A 19,074-nucleotide genomic window follows, 5' to 3' on the forward strand; every position below is an offset into this window, starting at 1 on the left:
CTTAGAGAATTAGCAGAGCCTATAACTAAATAAAAAACTTAATTAACTAAGCACAGGGCCACTATATATAATAAAAAGAATTAAATAATAAGTCTATTAATTAGAACTCCCCACAGGGGTTAGGATATATAATATATTTTATATATCTCTACTATACAAGTATCAGGAGATACCAGAAATAAAATCTATAAAATAATTTTCTATAGTTTATTAGAATAAAGAGTCCTAGGAGTACTATATAAAAGAGTTTTAAATAAAAAAAACCCGGAATAAAATAAGAGAATTCTTGGTTTAATAGAAAAGATATCTTTATAAGAAAAATATAATCTAAGAATCTATTATAAATCTATACTATTTAGACCTGTATAAATAGTTTGTGAATAAAAAAAAACTATTCTTATATTAAAAAACAAAAAAAACCTTTTTTTAAAAAAAAAATAATAAAAATCCTAATAATACAGGCCTATTTTATTAGTACTAAGGTCTTAACCACCTCACGTGTCTAAAAAGCAGAATACTACTAAAAATATAATAATATATTATAACAGAATAACTACTGTCTGGTAATATTTATTTACCCGCGAATAAGTAAATAACACTATAGTATAAGCAGTTATTATATTTCTATTTAATCCCGCCAGAAATACAAAGATCCTAAAATATAACACCTTAAGAAAGACTATATTATCTATAATTATATTTAATAAAAAATTATACCCTAATATAAATTATAAGATAGCTCTTACAGTATTAGGCACGTAGAGTAAGCCAGATAAATAAAATTTTTTTTTAGTATAAAGAAAATCTTTATATTAGCTATTAAATCTATTACTATTTATAAATAGTTAGGTTCTCCGGGCCTAACCAGGGAGAAAAACTAAAAATAAAAATAGATATTTACAGGGGATATAATCCCTGCGTAAATAGTTTAATTATACAGGCTGTATTTTATATAATATAATCTACTAATAGCGCCAGAGCTCTATCCTAAGTCTTCCTATTAACTAGGCCTTAAAGAAACACAGGTCTAATTATATAAAATTAATAAAAAAATTAGGTTATAGGTAGCCTAACTAGATTAATCAGCTAAATTAGCTAATTCAGATTAAAAATAACCTAATAGAATAGTAGGCGGTAAGTAGCCATTAGGGGGTTATAATAGAAGATATATTTATCCGCGGCTAATATAATATATACGAGATAAAAACTGTTGCGCCAGAGGGACTAATTAATATAAAAAATATAATTAAAAAGACCCTATAAATCACTTATATAATTAAACTAAAAATTAACCTAGCTAATATATACTATCTATAAAAAATTATAAGTACTAGTATAGAAATTAGGACTTCCTAGACTTATTTTTAAGGTGAGGGGGGGTAGTAACCCGCAAGAAAAAAGCTTTTCAGAAAAAAAATATTCTTTTAAAAAATAGGGGGGGGGGTATAATAATAATACTAATATTTTTAATAAACTTTAATAATAAGCACAGTATTATAATTCACTATACATAAGAAGCCCGCGAATAAGTCCAGAAATTAGTAATCCGATCTAAAATAAAAAATCTCGCGATATAGAAAATAAAATAAAAGCAAAGTCTTGTAATATAAAAAATAAAATAGAAAATAAATTTTTATAGTACAGAAAGTGAAATAAAATTAAAATAAAATAAATCTTATATATTATATTTTATAAAGTATGCTTAACTCCTAAGGATTAATTTATTAAAAATAGTAATTATTAGAGAAAAAAAAAAAAAAAAAAAAAAAACTATAAAAAAAATCTTTTTATAATATAAAATTAAGAGTTCAGCAATAAATACAGAAAATATAATATAATAATACTTAATTTAAAAAAGGCCTCGCAGGACTAGATAGTAAAAACAGCTATAATAAAATATAATAGATTTTATAATAGTAAACTTAGGTTTAACAGGTTTATAAACTATTAATATTATATAGGCTGTAAAAAAAAAAATTAAAATAATCTTTTTTTTTTATAATTATTTTTTCTTAAAAGGAGTTTTTTTAGCAGTAAAAGATTTTTATAAGTGTTTCGCGGAGGTACTTTATAAGGTTTATTAAAAATAAATTAAACTAACTATAATAGATTTTATAAACAAAATATTTTAAATAAATACTAAGCTTATAAATAAATTAGGACAATTATGTTAATTAAGTCTTTATAGTAAGAGGGCCAGCTTTGCGAGAAAGCTAAAAAGCCAATTATAATAGATTTTATAAATAAAATATCCTAGATAAAAAAGTAATTTTATAAGATAGGTCCGCGGTATATATAAAATATATTCGCGAAAAACTATAAAACTAACTATAATAAATTTCGCAAATAAAGTATCCCAGGCAGAGTATACCTTCGCGAGAACTATTTATATTATACTGTATTAGGGGTTCGCGAGACAGTTAATACTTATAAACCTAGGAAAGAATAATTTATAAAATAGTATTTTTCGCAAAATTATAAGAAAAAATAAATTAAATATTAATATCTAAGGACTACCAGGCAGAGGGTTCCCGCGGGATAAAAAAGATTAATTAATAGCTATATTCGCGAAAGAAATCTATATAATATAGTAATCTTATAAGGCAGTAATCTTCGCGAGAAAAGTAATCTCGCGAAATTTAATAATATTAACTAGTTAATCTTATAAGATACCTTAGGGACCAAGGCCTTTAAAAAGGGGGGGTAATTATAAGGATTTATATAAGATTTTTTTAAGGATGTTTAGTTAGAACAGGTACTTAGTTATAGCTTAATAAATACATAATAAAAATATATTTTCGCGGGAGTTCCCCTGAATCCTAGCAACAACACCTTAAGTAAAATATATTATATGTTTAATATCCCTAGCTAATTACTTTTATATTACCTTACTTTTAAAGTACTAAGGTATTCAACCTTATATATAGCCCAGGATAATAATATTATAATAAACCTATAATTTATAAATATATTAATTAAGTAGGGTCTGCACGGGGCTATAGCTACTATATATTATAAATTATTATATTATTTATTTTAGCTAGCCTTAAAATATATAGCTTACAGGCAGGCCCTGGTTATTTTAATTATTATTAGATATATTAAAGCTGCCGGGACCACTCTGTGGGGTACTGAGGCCTATATTAAACAGAATAATTAAAATTATAACTAGCTGCTAGTTAACTGGCGTACAGAAAAGATAACTACTAATTAAACTAGGATTATTAAAGTTATTATATACTAAATAAATTAAAGTACTAAAGCCCGCGCTAAATAAACTATTATTTTAGTTATTAGGCCTGCTCTGTTTTAGAAAAGCGGGGGTATTATAACCCGCGCTACTAAGGACTAGGCTGCTGGCTACTAGACTATTAAAAACTAGACTATTTTTATTAATATATTTTTTATTTTTTAGCGCCTTTAGCTTATTATTTATATTTTATAATATTTATAGGGCTCCTGTCTACTAGTCCTGCCATATTTATATTATTTATAGTACTACGGGGTCTAACTACAGCATTTTTTTTATTATAAAAAAATATATTAGCTTAAATACCTGCGAGAAAATTAGAAAATAGCTCTTAGAATCTTATTAGTCCTTCACTTTATAGTCTAGTATTATTATAGCATAAATTAGTGTACTTTTATATTTATAGCTATAATAATACTAATTTAATAATTTAATATAAAATTTTAAGTATATTTGCTCCTGCTACTCTAGTAATTATAATTATAATATTTTATTAATTTTTTATAATTCTGGCTGTGGTTCGGGAGAATATTTAATTAATTATTATAGCTGTTCCTACCAGGTTTATTATTATATAATAAACTAGTAGGGGGGGCTGGTTTATCCTTTATACGGATATTAAATACGCGTAAAAAAACCTAATATCTATTATTACAGCTGTATATATTTTTACATGTTAGCTGTATCTATATATATAAATAAGAGATAGTGTGGTAACTCGCCCGCCTATATATATATAATCTTTATGCGGATTATCTACCTGTAGTACTATATTATCTGCTAGCTTTTTTAGGCTAACTAATTTATTATATAAAATAATATTTATATTTTTTATTTAATTAGGTCCTCCGCCGCGGGATTAGATACTTTAATATTATATAATAAATCTGCTGTAGGGATCTCTATAAAATACTTAATCTACTAAATTATATATAATTATAGATTAATATTATAGATTTACACTAGTTTAATTAAGATTTTTACATATATTATCTCTGTCTACTTCTAGGCCTATATTACTATATTTATAGCCTGCTAGGCCTAGTCCGGGGCCAGAGATAAAGGCTACCGGCCTTTAAAAAATTAAATATAAATATAATATAAGCTAGCCCGCGAGGGGAATAGTTACTAATAAAAGACTAGCTAGTAAGATTATTATAGCTTAGTTTTTTATTATACCTGCTATAATTAGAGTATTAGGCCCTGTATAGGATACTAGAATTATTAGTAAACTTATTATTAATAAGTCTATATTATTTTTATATTAAAAATAAGATACTAGTAAATTATAAGCTTTTATTAATATAATAATCCCTGTAAGTAATAGGATAAAATTAATAATAATTTATTAAACTAGTAAGAAATCTAAACTATCTACGGATCTTTAGTAAGATCAGGCTATTACTAGATATTATATAAGATTAGCTAAATAATAATATAATCTAACTAGTATTATTATTTAAAATATCTTTTTATTTTTACAGGCTATACTCTATACTAATACTGCTAGTAAATAAGTATTTATAATAATAAAAATTATTTAAAAAGCTGGTCAGCTATAATATTATAAATTAATAATAATAATAAAAAAGATTTACTACCGCGCAGAAAGCAGGAATATAATTCTAAATAATAAAAATTTTATATAAGTCTAGATTTTAGAAATATGAGATTTAGGGATAGTAAGGAGAGAGTTATATATATAAATATATATATATAAATATATATATATAATAGTATCTAATAGTGACCGCAGCGCGGGATCAGGCTAACTAATTCTTAACTATACCCTATAAATTTTTTATAAATAATTTATTAATTTAAAACTATTTTCTTGATCCTGAGCCAGGACTAATTATAATAAGATTATAAAATTTAATTTAGAAATAAATAAAATATCTATAAATAAAATCTAGGCTTATACTATTTTTAAAAAAATTAAAAGTAATAAATAGCAAGTTAAGATCTAGTAAATAATAACTTATAAGTGGCTAGCAAATAAATACCGCCCTCCCGGCCCTATCTTATAGTAGCACAGGTGCGCTATCTCGCGGCCCCTAGGATAGGATCTGCACGGGGCTGTGGCTACTATATATTATAAATTATTATATTATTCGCTCTAGCTAGCCCTGGAACATACGGCTCGCGGGTAGGCCCTGGTTATTCTAATTATTACTAGGTATACTAGAGCTACCAGGATTATTTTACAGAATACTAAGGCCTATACTAGGCAGAATAACTAGGATTATAGCTGGTTGCCGGCTAACTAGCATATAAAAAAAATAACTATTAACTAGACTGGGGCTACCAGGATTATTATATATTAGATAAATTAGAATACTAAAGCCCGTACTAAACAGGTTATTATCTTAATTACTAGGCCTGCTCTGCTCCGGGGGGGCGGGAATATTATAATTTATATTATTAAAAACCAGGCTGCTAATTACTAAATTATTAAAGATTAGGCTATCTTTACTAATATACTTCTTATTTTTTAATATCTCTAGCTTATTATTTATATTTTATAATACTTATAAGACCCCTATTTACCAGTCCTATTATATCTATATTATTTATAGTACCGCAGGATCCAGCTATAGTACCTTTTTTATTATAAAAAAATATACTAGCTTAAACACACGCAAGAGGATTAAAAAATAACTCTTAGGATTTTACTAGTCTTTCGCCCTACGGCCTAGTACTGCTATAATATAAACTAGCGCGCTTTTATACTTATAGTTATAATAATACTAGTTTAATAGCTTAATATAAAACTTTAAATATACTTATTTTTATTATTTTAATAACTACAGCTATAATATTTTATTAATCTTTTATAACTCTGGCTATAGTTTAAAAGAGTACTTAACTAGCTATTATAACTATTCCTACCAGGCCTACTATCGCGTGGTAAACTAGTAGGGGGGGCTAGCCCACCTCTTATACAGGTATTAAATATATATAAAAAAGCTTAATATTTATTATTATAACTATATATATTTCTGCATGCTAGCCGTGTTTATATATATAAATAAAAAATAATGTAATAGTTTACCTGCCTATATATATATAGCTTTTATATAAATCGCCTGCCTATAATATTATACTATTTATTAGTTTTTCTAGGTTAATTAATTTACCGTATAAAATAATATTTATATTTTTTATTTAATTAGATCCTCTGCCGCGAGATTAGGCGCCTTAATATTATATAATAAATCTGCCGCGGGGATTTCTGTGAGATACTTAGTTTATTAGATTATATATAATTATAAGTTAATATTATAGATTTATACTAGCTTAATTAAGGCCTCTATATATACTATTTTTGCCTGCTCCTAGGTCTATATTACTATATTTATAGTTTATTAGGTCTAGTCTGAGGCCGGAGACAGGGGCTGCCGGCCTTTAAGGAATTAAATATAAATATAATATAAGCTAGCCCGCGAGAGAAATAATTACTAATAAAAGACTAGCTAATAAAATTATTACAGCTTAGTCTCCTACTACACCTGCTGTGATTAGGATACTAGATCTTATATAAAATATTAGGACTACTAGTAAACCTATTATTAATAAATCTATATTATCTTTATACTAGAAATAAGATATTAGTAGATTATAGATTTTTATTAATATAATAGTTCCTGTAAGTAATAGGGCAGAATTAGTAATAACTTATTAAACTAATAAAAAATCTAGACTACCTGTAGATTTTTAGTAAGATCAGGCTATTACTAGATATTATATAAGATTAGTTAAATAATAATATAATTTAATTAATATTATTATTTAAGATATCTTTTTACCTCTGTAGGCCATACTCTATACTAATATTACTAGTAAATAAATATTTATAGTAGTAAAAATCACTTAAAAAGCTAGTCAGCTATAATATTATAAATTAATAATAATAATAAAAAAGATTTATTACCGCGCAGAGAGCGGGAATATAATTTTAAATAATAAAAATTTTATATAAATCTAGATTTTAAAAATATAAGATTCAGGGGTAATAAGGAGAGAGCTATATATATAAATATATATATATAATAATATCTGATAATAACCGTAACACAGGATCAGGCTAACTAATTCTTAACTGTACCCTATAAACTTTTTATAGATAATTTATTAATTTAAAACTGTTTTTTTAATCCTGAGCCGGGGCTAATTGTGATAAAATTATAAGATTTAATTTAGAAATAAATAAAATATTTATAAATAAAATCTAGGCTTATATTATCCCCGGGAGGGTTAAAAGTAATAGATAGTAAATTAAGATCTAGTAAATAATAATCTATAGGCAGCTGGCGAATAAGTGCCGCCCTTCCGGTCCTACTCTATAGTAGCGCAGGTGCGCTACCCCGCGGCCCCTGGGGTAGTAAATCTATTTTATATCTTATAATTATTATTAATATTAATTATGTTATTTATATATTTCTATATATCTAAATATATTAGAGTATTAATTATATCTTAATATAAGCCCTAATATAAAATATTATTCTTAAATCCGAATATAATCGGATATTATTAAATCTAAATAATAATCTAATCTTTTTATATTCTATATTATGCTAAACCCTGAAATACTAATCTATTCTTAAATATAAAATATTTAATTTAACTATCTTTAAGTTAATTTTATTCCTAATCCTTTTATATTTTAAGTCCTAATATATATCTTCTATTTTATATATTTTATATATTTTATTTTCTCTGTAAATATATATCTTTTAAATAGCTTAATTCTACTTTAATATTTTTTATAATAACTAACCCTCTGAAATATATTAATAATATATTTTAGAATTAATTTTAATCTATATTATATAATTTAGCTATTATCTCTTAAATATTTAGTTCTTTTTATTATTAAGTTATCTGTGAATTATTTTTTATAATTAAATTAAATTCTATTTTACTTCTTTATTATATTTTCTTATATTTTAGTCTTTCTAATATTTTATCTAGTTTTATCTAGAATTATATATTTCTATTTCTTAATAGCCTGGTTTATCATTAAATAATACTAATATTAATTAATATATTAATCTATTTTTTATATTAATATATTTATCCTATTATAATTCTGTATATTTAGCGAGCTAAACTATATATATATATATTTATAAATAAATATATTTCAGGATTAAATCTTTTCAGCTAGTTAATATAAAGTATATATAATTAGATAAGAACCTTAATATCTAGCGGGTAGTATATTACTAAAATATAAACTACTAAATCCTATAGATACTATAGGCTGTTTTAAGCTCTTTATAAACCCCCTATAATTAATAAAATATATTAAATAACTAACTATATTATCTATACACGCTCGCAGTAGCCTGCCTGAAAAATAATATAATCTGCCGCGGTTCTTATTAATTAATCCTAGACTACTATAGCTACTACTGTTATAATAGCTAGATTTATACTTTTTATAATTTAAATAATATTATAACTATTATTAGGACTAAGATATTTTTATATATATATTTAGTATGCTGGCCATTCTCACGGCCTAATTTTTATTATTAGTATATAGACTGCGGTATTCTGTATTAGAAATATATATAGTATAAAATATATTAAATCTAAATTACACAGATCTGTTATATTTATATCTGGGCTTATATATTATAAAAATTTTAATAAAAATATAGCTTATATTTATTAGACTCCTGGTCCTAGATTATATATATATAATATTATTTTTATTATAAAAATATCTTTTATTTAATTTATTTCTTAGCCAGTTATGACCAGGACTTAATAGCCTATTATTTTAAATAAAGGGCGGCCTATTATTATATTTATATTTATTATTATTATTATTTAGTAATATTAATAAGAGCCAACTCCTAAGGGCCGGATCTGTACTTAATATTTATAATATATTAGTACTTAGAACAGGAGCACAGACTGTTATTAATAATATAGACCGGAGAGTTAAAAGATTAAATAAATAATAAATATCTGATTTAGATAATTAATATTATACCAGATATAATACTATACGCGGGATTATAGGATGTACTTAGGCTTAGGATAAGTTCGCAGGCGATCTTAAAAATAAAAGAATTAATTAATATAAATATTAGAGCTAGAAAGATATTAATAATAAATTTTAATATTTTTTAATCAGGATTATATTTATTATACCAGATTTTATATATATTAAAATTTTAATAATACTGCCGGCAGTATCTATTAATTATTTTATTTAAATATTAATCTAAAATATATTATCAGTATCTAATCCTAAGTATAATTCCTATATATTAGATAATAAGTTTGGCGGAATCAGTAGCAGAAATATTATATAAAATATTAATTATAAAATAAGCTTTTTTAATAAAATAAATAATAATTATTTTATTAAATTATTTATTTTAGCTAATATATTTATTCTCCTGCCTGTAGTCCAGTAAAAATCAGAATATACTAAAATAAATAATATTTTAAATATTAGGAATATCTACTTTTATTTTAAACATATTAATAACTATAATTACTTATATCTAATTAATAGTAAATTATTCCAGGATAAAGCCTTTATTAACCTGTATATTATAAAATATCTTATATACTAGTACCCGGGCTACAGTAACTACCTGGCTAATTATAAATTTATATATAATTATTTTTTTATTTTGGGCCTGCTAGATCTGTATTATAAGAAATATTAAAACTATTATATTAGTTATTTAGCCGGAATCTATTCACGCGGGAATTACGGGCTATTATATCTAGTATATAATATTAAACTGGCTGGTACGGTCCCGGAATAAATATATTAACTTATATATATATTTTATATATTATTATAACACAGGCTCCAGCCAGGGTAGCAGTATAATTATTAGTAGTATTATTTATATACGGGCGTGGTTTAACTGCTTTAATTATTATAATTCTGGCTAGAAATCCTACTATTTATTTAGTATTATATAATATTTATTAATTATAATCTAGTTTAGCTGCTATATTTACTATAATTAATTAATAAATATTTAAAAATCCTTTATAATAGCTGACTTAAGTATAATTAGTATAATTATAGTCTTATCTAGGGGCCGCCGGTTTTTTTATATTATATATAAAAGTCTAAATATCTAGTATTATTATATTATATCCCTGTAAAATATTATTAATAAAACTATTATAATTATTATTCCTCTAGGCGTGATAAATATTAGTAATATAAATAATATATTTTTTCCCCTGCTAATAAATATTATTATAATTATTAGGCTTAGTTTATCTTAGATTATTTAAATAGCCGGATTTTAGACCCTCTATAATATAATATACATCTGTTTACTTATTATATATAATATTTAACCCGGGTTAGTTATATATAGTTTATATTATCAGGCGAGCTAGTTTTTCTTTGCCTCTGCCTTTTATAAAAACTATTTTTATAGGAGTTTAGTGCTAGCCAGTATAGATAATAGGTGTGTTATTAATATAAATATTAAAAACTAGTATTAGTCTGTGTTAAAAAACTAAAATAATTATTATTAATATATTATTATATCTGTCTGTTTTAGGATCTTATGTATATATATAATATTAGCCAGATAAAATAAATATACTGCTTATAAATTTATAATATAGCCTATTTATTATTCTGGGTTTATTCTATTTTTTATATTAGGGTTAAGTACTACTGCTGTCCCCTCTTATGCCTTTTATATATTATATATAAATATACTAGATAGCCGCAGAAACTATTAGTTAATCCTAATAATAATTTTGCGGTATATTTAGAGATAGACTGGTATGTATAACTATATTTATATTTTATGCTTAAATATTTTCTGTAACTGCTTTAAAAATTATTAGTATTAGGTTCTGGGATTAAGGCCCTAGATAAATATATCCTCCTAGTAGAAAAAATACGCGGGTAAATTAAATAATAATTTTTATTATATTTATTATACCTTTAGCTATTATATAAATAATAAAATAAATTATAAATATTATATTAATAGCTTCCTGACTTTCTGCGGCAGATATTAGTAGATAGATTAGTTTAATATTATTACTAGTATAAAATCTTTTATAATATATATTAATTATTACTACCAGCCTATCTTTAATATATATATTATACTATTAGTTAGTTATTATATTAATATACTAGATACTTAGCAGCTCGGATATCTGTGCTAGCTACCTACTGCTTATCTATATTAATATAGCTAGTTTTTTTTTAAAGTAAGCTATTTACTAAAAGTACTATATCACAGCCGGAGGATATAATTAATATTAATATTATTATATAATTAAGTACGCCTGTAGTACTAGCTCGGCTTATATTTAATTATAGATTTATTATTATTTATTAACTAACTACTACGTGCGCCTGTTTTTTAGAAAGCTCTATCCTACTATTTATTATATAAAATTATTATAAATAATATATTATAAAATAGCCGGGATCTTCTATATCTATTAAACCTCTAATATATTATATAGGATCTACTATATGGCCCTGATTAGCCTATATATAAATCTGTGAAAATTGCTAATAGTAAACTATAAATACTAGTATTTAATTTTCTTACTCTTATATTAGGTAATATGCCCGGCTATTATAATATTATAATAAATTTTTAATTTATATATTTATTAGTCTAGTAATATTTATATTAGCCCGGCTATACCCTGTATTATAAATATTTATATTATTTATTTAATTTACTCTTAAAATAACTTGCCTGTATAATAAATCCAGGAAGCTATTAATAACTGGGGCTCCTAGCTACTAGCCTGTATAAATAATATAAAAAATAATAAGGGGGGTAATAATACTTTAATACTTAGTTTATAGATAGTTTTTTTATTTATATTATTATATTTTTTATCTAGTACTAGATTTTTAAGTATATTATCCGCACTAGCTAGTACCTACTGTATACAGCTAATCTGTTATAATTAAATTTAAATAATTATTTTAAAATCTAGATCTAGTTATAGCGCCTTTTGTATTATTATAAACTGTATTATTTTAATTACTTATGATAAAATTAAAGAGTAGTTTTTAGTATTTTATTACTAGTTATAGCTCCAGCCCTGTATTATTATAATATATATAAATATATTTTTATATTTATATCTCTGTTATTTCTGGTTTAGTAGCTTAATATAAAACTTTAGATATTATTATTTTAACAGGCTTATTATTTACTTAATTATTAAATTAATTTTAATATTTTTGTTTTATAACTCGGGCTCGGGTTTAGATTTAAGCTCAGGCTATATAGCTAATACCTATAGCTGCTGCCATTACTTGTGTTACTAGGGAATTATTTTATATAAAAAATTAGTTTACTTGTGGGGGGCCTATGTGCGGGTAATAAATATAAGGATTTATTATTATAGTTAAATATATTTAGTAATATTATTAGTATTTATATATATTTATAACAGCTAGTACAGGGGCGCGGCTCTAGTATTAGATTAAATTATAATAAATTAAATTAAAAAACTATTATATTAGACTGTTTGCTGGCACTTGTGTATAAGTTATTTTATTATTATTTATAATTAATATATTTCCTGTTTAACCAGATCATCAGGCGTTATAATATTCTTTTTAGTCTTAGATATAATAATACTGTGTGTTAAATTATAAGAGATAATATTTTTTAAATATATAATCTACCCGGTTATCCGGAGCTATAAATTTATATTAATAATTTTATATATTTAAATAATTTTTTATATTTTATAGATAGTCTAAATCTTAATTTATATAATTTTAATTTTTTATAATGCCTGCTTAATCGTGTTAGAATTATTAGGGGGGAAATCCTTATTATAAATAATAAAAATATTTTAGGAATTATGCCGGGTGAGAAATATATACTAGTATAAAACTAAGATATATATTTATATGAGCTAGGAATTAGCTTGTTTTTGTTTAGTCTAGGAAATCCGGTTATATCTGGGATACTAGGACTATTAATATATCTTATATTAGTATTTATATATAGTTTTAATATTTTAGGTTATATATTAGCACTAGGGGCTTTATTAATATAATAATTTATTAGTATAAATTAGTAATCTAGTAATAGGCTATTCTAGCTACTGCGGCTAATTAATTATAATAAGCTTATAAATAAGATTAAATTATTATATAATTATTTTACTGATCTAGATAATATCTTAGTATATTATTAATAAATAAGTTTTATTTTTTAAATAGCGCTGAACTTTCTTAGATTATATTTTATACTGGTATATTTTGCAGATAATTACTAGTAATATTTTTACTTATATAAAAATTTAATATTTTATAATAGCTGGGTTAACTAGTATAAATAAAGAATAATAAGCTTAATATAAAATAAGGATTAAAAATAAATTAGTTCTTATAACAGGGTATCTGGGGGGACAAATATATATATATAAATTTATAAATAAATTATTATCTTAATTAGTACCCTAATAAAATAATCCTTTACTAAAAACTAGCTTTTATAAATATAATTTATGATAGATTAGCCTTATTTTTTAAATAATTATAAATAAATACTAGGTTAATATTATATCCAATTTTGAAAGAAATCGGAGTATAGAAATTAAATAAAAACTATATAATAAATTAAAAAAAAACTATATTATATTATTAATTAAATAGCCAATTATAGGCTGTTCTGCTTAATATTCTAAATCTAAATCACATATTTTTCTCTAGGGCCTGTGGGATAAAGGGGTACTTATTTCTAAAAAGTACTTTAAAGGATACTCTAAGGAGTACTAGTTTTAAGAGGCCTTAAAAGAGCAGAGGTAAGATAGTTAATTATTTATTTTCTGTTATTTTCTTGGCATACCCTAATAAAAAATTAATAATTTAACCTATATACTTTACATACTTATTTTTAGCTGATTTTAATAAATAATTATTTTAAAATTTATATAGTTATAATTTATTATTTAATTTATTTCTTATTTAATTTTAAGCCTAATCAGGCTAGTTAATCTAAATAGGATACACCCGCGAAATTATATAAGATACACCCCCGGGTAGGGTTTGGGCCGGCTAATCAGCGCGCCCGCTACAGATCCGCACCGATGGGACGGGGGTGCATCCCATTTGGCCCGGTGGGATAGGGCGTGTCGATTCTTGTGGCAGCTGAAGGTGAAGGAAATGATATCACTTGGTAGAGACAAATTCTAAGTACAGAAACATAATGAATTCCCCGGGGAAAATGTGGCCGACTAAATCTAAAGCTGCCGGATGGATCGAAAGAACTCAGCAACTCGGAAAAAGGATTCCTTCGGCGCCCACGCAGGTATAGCCCTCGACTTGCCATCCTGATCAGGGAAATGTTTGACCAATGAAAAACACATCATGTCAAGGTCACTGGGCCCTTCTCCCTTTGGCATGCAAGGGAACGAGAAGACGTAGACGAAGACTGCGTGGACGTCCGCGCCGGAGAGCAGGTCAAGCTGTCTGCTCAGATAGTCTGCCTGTTCGCGCTCGCTCCGGGTTGGGACAATGTCGCCTTCAAAAATGCCGCTACCATCTGGATTCGTGCCCTTCAGAAGCATGAAACCGCCATCCCCGCGGCCCGCTGCTCCCTCGTATGCACAGCACCCGACTTCCATAACAGCCAGGGGCTTTCCGAACCGATAGCGCTGGAGACCTGAAATATACTTCTCCTCAGTCTCGCCTCGGCGATAGTAATCGATTCCAACGATGTCGAAGATGTCCCAGTCTACCAGCTCCCAGGTACCAGCGGAATACGTCAATAGCCCGGAGAACTCCTTGCGAACCACGCCAGCAAAAGAGCGCAGGACTTCATTCAGTTCGACAGACTTCTCTCGCAATGCCCGCGGAACATCGTCCGACGCATGGCCGCCCGACAAATGAGAACCAAGCCACATTGCACGCTCATTCCACGATTCTCCCGGGAAGATTCCTTTGCTAAATATCGTGTATTCACATCCGGCAACAAAAATCAGATTTACCCCGTCTTGATATAGTCGCTCGGCTGTCTTTGCGGCTTCTTTAAGATAGTCACGCGTTTCGTCGACGCCCTCGCCCATCTTCCACGGGTTGAAAAACACCGCCAGTCCCACCGAGTGAGCGGCCCGTGTGGCCGTTTCAAGTCGACTGATCTCCTCTCCCTCGATTCGCACCGCGTTGGCGTGTATCTCGTTGGCAATGACGCGCATGTCGTATTCTACCCGAGGGGGGTCAAATGGCTCGACTGAAAACCCGTGGTCCCCAAACTTCAGGCCAACATCATAGACAACGCCACAGTATTTCATGATCTGTTCTTTCGCCTGATTTGATCCTGTACGTACCGGAAGTCGTCAGCATTCAACTCGTTTGAAATTCGTACAATCCAAATGCAGGAGGGGTTCTCCTTAGGGGAAAGTCACTTAGTGAAATGAAGCAAATGGGGGGCGGGGGTGTTATCAAGTTCTCCCTGGAGTATAGAACTTAATTAGCGAAAAGACAGGACTGGGAGCCTTTAATAGCAGATACGACCCGAGGGATGATAGGAGTAGAGCGGGCGTCGGAATTCAGCCGTCCGCAGTCCGCAGTCAATCACTACGCGGGCAGCGGAGTCTTGGCGCTCCGTCAGGCCGCATGAACTGGGCTTTTCCATTCACGTAGGCGTGTTTACGTTGATCTGTTGATTCAGATAGAATATTATCCTAGACATTCGGTGGACCATCCATCTGATAATACCACCACCTAGGTGTTCACATTGCCCACTGAGGACTCAAACCTAAAGCTTTGGTTCTCTGATCAGCAGATTACCGGATTTAAAAAACGGTTTCACTGGGACTCCGTACATTGAACACAGTCAACACTCCAGAGGATTAGGATTTACTATATTCCATCTGCTCTGGGTGACCAGTACCATAACTTAGTAAGAGTACGACTGAGAAGACTCCGATTGCAATTCAGGATCCGCAAAACAGCCACTTATACGAAGACATATTCACGGACACTGAAGTCCCTATTGTCGAAGATAGCTATCATCCAACAGCCTCAACATTTCGTGATTTCCCTGAAACCAATTTCCAAGTTCCAGTGCCGTCTCATCGATCTCCGCGGTAAATGTACCGCTAGATCCCGGGACATCGTCGAAGCCCTGATTCACGTAGTGCGACGCGGCTCCATCTATCGTAGGTATAGGCATTGCATCGGCAGTTCCTATATGAGTGGAATGTAAAAGCGAATCCGAAGCTTGAGGGAGAAATGGAACTCCTATGGTGGTGAGCATTTGGTTGAAATCCCAACTAGCGATTTGTGGCTCGACTTCACTGGTTTTCAATTCAATGTAAGTCTGCGCAACATCGTACAGAGCCCGGAATAGACGGATTTGTTTGCTGTGTGTCTGATAGAATGCCGATTCAGGTATCGACTCGAGGGTTTCAACAACGCTTTTTAGTAAATGAAGGTCACTCTGGTCGAATGTCTGAGCTATATGGCAGAAGAGGACAATGAAGGGAAAGAATGGAAATAGAAGAAAGGACCTGATTTGGTATGCTTAGCAAATACTGTGTTGATGTGCGAGCCAAGTCAAATTTAATCCAAAACTCTGCTCCAGGGAAGGTTACTGTACCAATTGATATACATCTCAAGCGGGTGCCCTTTCACATGCGAGCTGGTGATGATAGATATGCTGCGTTGGTGCTCCTCGAGCGCTGCTCTAGCAGTATCCACACATTCATTGCAAAATGCTATATCAGATGACTTATCAGGAGGTATGCCACGATATAACAGCGTAAGAAGCGACAGCTCGTTGATTCTGGCAGCACACTGGAAAAGCTCATGTAGAGTGGACCCTAAAGCATGGCGTCTGGCTTCACTGTATCTCGTCTTCGAATAGGTCAATTCCGATGAATGAAGATCATGAGACAGTACAAAGGCTATCGAATAGTCGCATTCGATGGTATAAGACGTATCCCCTTACCTCGATCTCATCCTCATGTTCCAGAATGTTTCGTAGTTCACTAGCAAGCTTCTCTGCACGGCGGGTTCTGATTTCAATCGGTTGAGAGAGAGCCCCAAGGCTGTAGATCTCATTGTATGCTCTCCCCTGTAAGGCGGCTACGTGGATGTGTTTGGTGAGTGTGATATTGAACGGAAAGTCTGCTGTTGTGTTTGGAGCAACGCTCAACTGGGGCAGAGCGATATCATCCACGTGGAAGGTAGACGGTCTGCCCAATTGTAAAGATAAGTTCCGCTCTAAAGTGAAGATGGTCCACAGTAATTTGGCTTTGCGCTGCTTCAAATCTGGAGAGTCAGCACTTAGCACATGCGGTCGGTGAAAGCCTAAGGCCTGACATAAATGTGCCGCGTTGGTGGTAAAATTCCAGGCTGCTGATATTTTGCCGGTTCGAAAACAATATGATGCCTGGAGTGAGGTTAGATCGTGTCCTGTGTATTCAAACATTTTTGGTACTGTATACCGCGATGCTCATGGCTAGGACGGAGTCAAAGTTGATCGGGGTGTGGAATGGTAAATGATATAAGTCGGTCTCCAACGCCTCCCGAGAGAGAGCTGCCTGATTCCAAAATCTTTCACGCGTTTGCGCATCGGCAGTGTCCAAAGCACACTCACAAAAAAGCCAAAATATGCCACCCAGCACAATGATCCTCTCAGTGTTAGAGCTGGGGCCGGGTGAGTAAACTTTGACCAGGTATTCAGTGAACTGAGAAAGGGAAACAAATTCACTAAGCCAAAAGAATTGTACACGCTGACATTCTGGGTGATTTTTGACACATTAGTATTGATCACTTGTAGAGTATCGCCGGGGATAATACCCTTGGCCTTTTGCAGGCATTCAAGGCTGATCTCGACTGGGGGCATTCGCAGACCACCAAGGCTAGTCCCCTGGGGCATTGTCCTGGCATACGGATACACATTGTGCAATGTGGTCTTTTGTTGGCGTTGAGAATCAATGACCCCATGCAATGCGCCCAGAGACAACTCCATTTTCCGGACAAGCTCCCTTGGGCCGTTAGACTCGCCAAAAAGGGCTCTCAGAAACTGGCTTGCGAACACAGCATGACTCAGAAGGGAGGGTTGGTTCTCGGGTTCGACGTTAGAAGATGTTGCTTCCTCATTATGGCCACCGCTCAAACGCGGGTGGGCTTCTTGAGATAAATTATCCACTTTCACTCTGAGTTCATCGAGAACTTCGAATATACGATCTATTTTCTGTTCACTTTGAACCTAGCGTCAAATTTTGCTCCTAAAGGCAACGTGTAACATGAGAAAAGAAAACAACGGAGATCATAACAGCGGGTCCAGCGGCTTACTGTTTAGCTGACATATGTATACGCTGTCGCTTCTCTCTATGGTGCCCGATAGCCGGATAAGAGCAGTCTGATCTTGATCGGGCACAGTTTGAGCACGTAATGGCGCGGTTACATCGGATCTGTCACCCATAAGTTCTGTTTGGCCAGAGGTATCTGCGAGCATAAGTGACATACCTTGCGTCGCCGACAGCGATTGCACTACTGCTTGTTAGTGTAAATCATTCTAAAATGGCATGTAGGATACGTGCTTACAGCTTGCTTTCGGTCCAATGTCTCGTCGTACGCGGTCTGGTTCTCGGAGTCTCCGGCTAGCTCGTTATCCAATTCCGAATCTTCCGGTGCTGAATCGGCAACTCGACGTTTGGAGCGAATCAGAGAGTCCATCATCCTCAATCACTGTGGGATATTTTCCTCTTCTCAAGTACCGAAATTCTTCATGGATGATTTGGTTTGAAGCGGCATCAGAAGGTGAAGAGCGCCCGGAGCTGCAGATGTGGAACTCCGCGCGGGT

General features: G+C 29.9%; 2 protein-coding genes across 2 annotated transcripts; both read right to left on the bottom strand.

Moving 5' to 3' along the window:
* Nucleotides 1–14,500: 14,500 nt before the first annotated feature.
* P170DRAFT_453152 (uncharacterized protein) lies at nucleotides 14,501–15,956 on the bottom strand (the record flags this gene model as incomplete). Its single annotated transcript, XM_024851336.1, has 2 exons — nucleotides 15,665–15,956; nucleotides 14,501–15,576 (listed from the first exon to the last, which is right to left on the bottom strand). Exon 2 carries the CDS (start codon nucleotides 15,548–15,550, stop codon nucleotides 14,501–14,503), a length of 1,050 nt encoding a protein of 349 aa, XP_024706698.1. The 5' UTR covers nucleotides 15,551–15,576; nucleotides 15,665–15,956.
* Nucleotides 15,957–16,184: 228 nt separating this feature from the next.
* P170DRAFT_400256 (Zn(II)2Cys6 transcription factor) lies at nucleotides 16,185–18,999 on the bottom strand. Its single transcript, XM_024846315.1, has 8 exons — nucleotides 18,816–18,999; nucleotides 18,738–18,761; nucleotides 18,564–18,682; nucleotides 18,066–18,469; nucleotides 17,711–18,006; nucleotides 17,212–17,655; nucleotides 16,861–17,117; nucleotides 16,185–16,771 (listed from the first exon to the last, which is right to left on the bottom strand). The coding sequence occupies exons 1-8, from the start codon at nucleotides 18,948–18,950 to the stop codon at nucleotides 16,252–16,254; spliced, it is 2,199 nt and encodes a 732-aa protein (XP_024706699.1). The 5' UTR covers nucleotides 18,951–18,999; the 3' UTR covers nucleotides 16,185–16,251.
* Between the last annotated feature and the right edge of the window lie 75 nt (nucleotides 19,000–19,074).

The sequence above is a fragment of the Aspergillus steynii genome, assembly GCF_002849105.1.
Source record: "Aspergillus steynii IBT 23096 chromosome Unknown P170scaffold_2, whole genome shotgun sequence".
Classification (NCBI taxonomy): domain Eukaryota; kingdom Fungi; phylum Ascomycota; class Eurotiomycetes; order Eurotiales; family Aspergillaceae; genus Aspergillus; species Aspergillus steynii.

Excerpts from the sequence above, each read along its gene's own strand:
- P170DRAFT_400256 (XM_024846315.1), bottom strand. The coding sequence starts at position 18,950 with ATGATGGACTCTCTGATTCGCTCCAAACGTCGAGTTGCCGATTCAGCA. Across the intron at positions 18,762-18,815 it reads CATTGGACCGAAAGCAAGCT|TGCAATCGCTGTCGGCGACG; the intron begins GTAAGCACGTAT and ends AACAAGCAGTAG. Across the intron at positions 18,470-18,563 it reads ATACATATGTCAGCTAAACA|TGAACAGAAAATAGATCGTA; the intron begins GTAAGCCGCTGG and ends CTAGGTTCAAAG.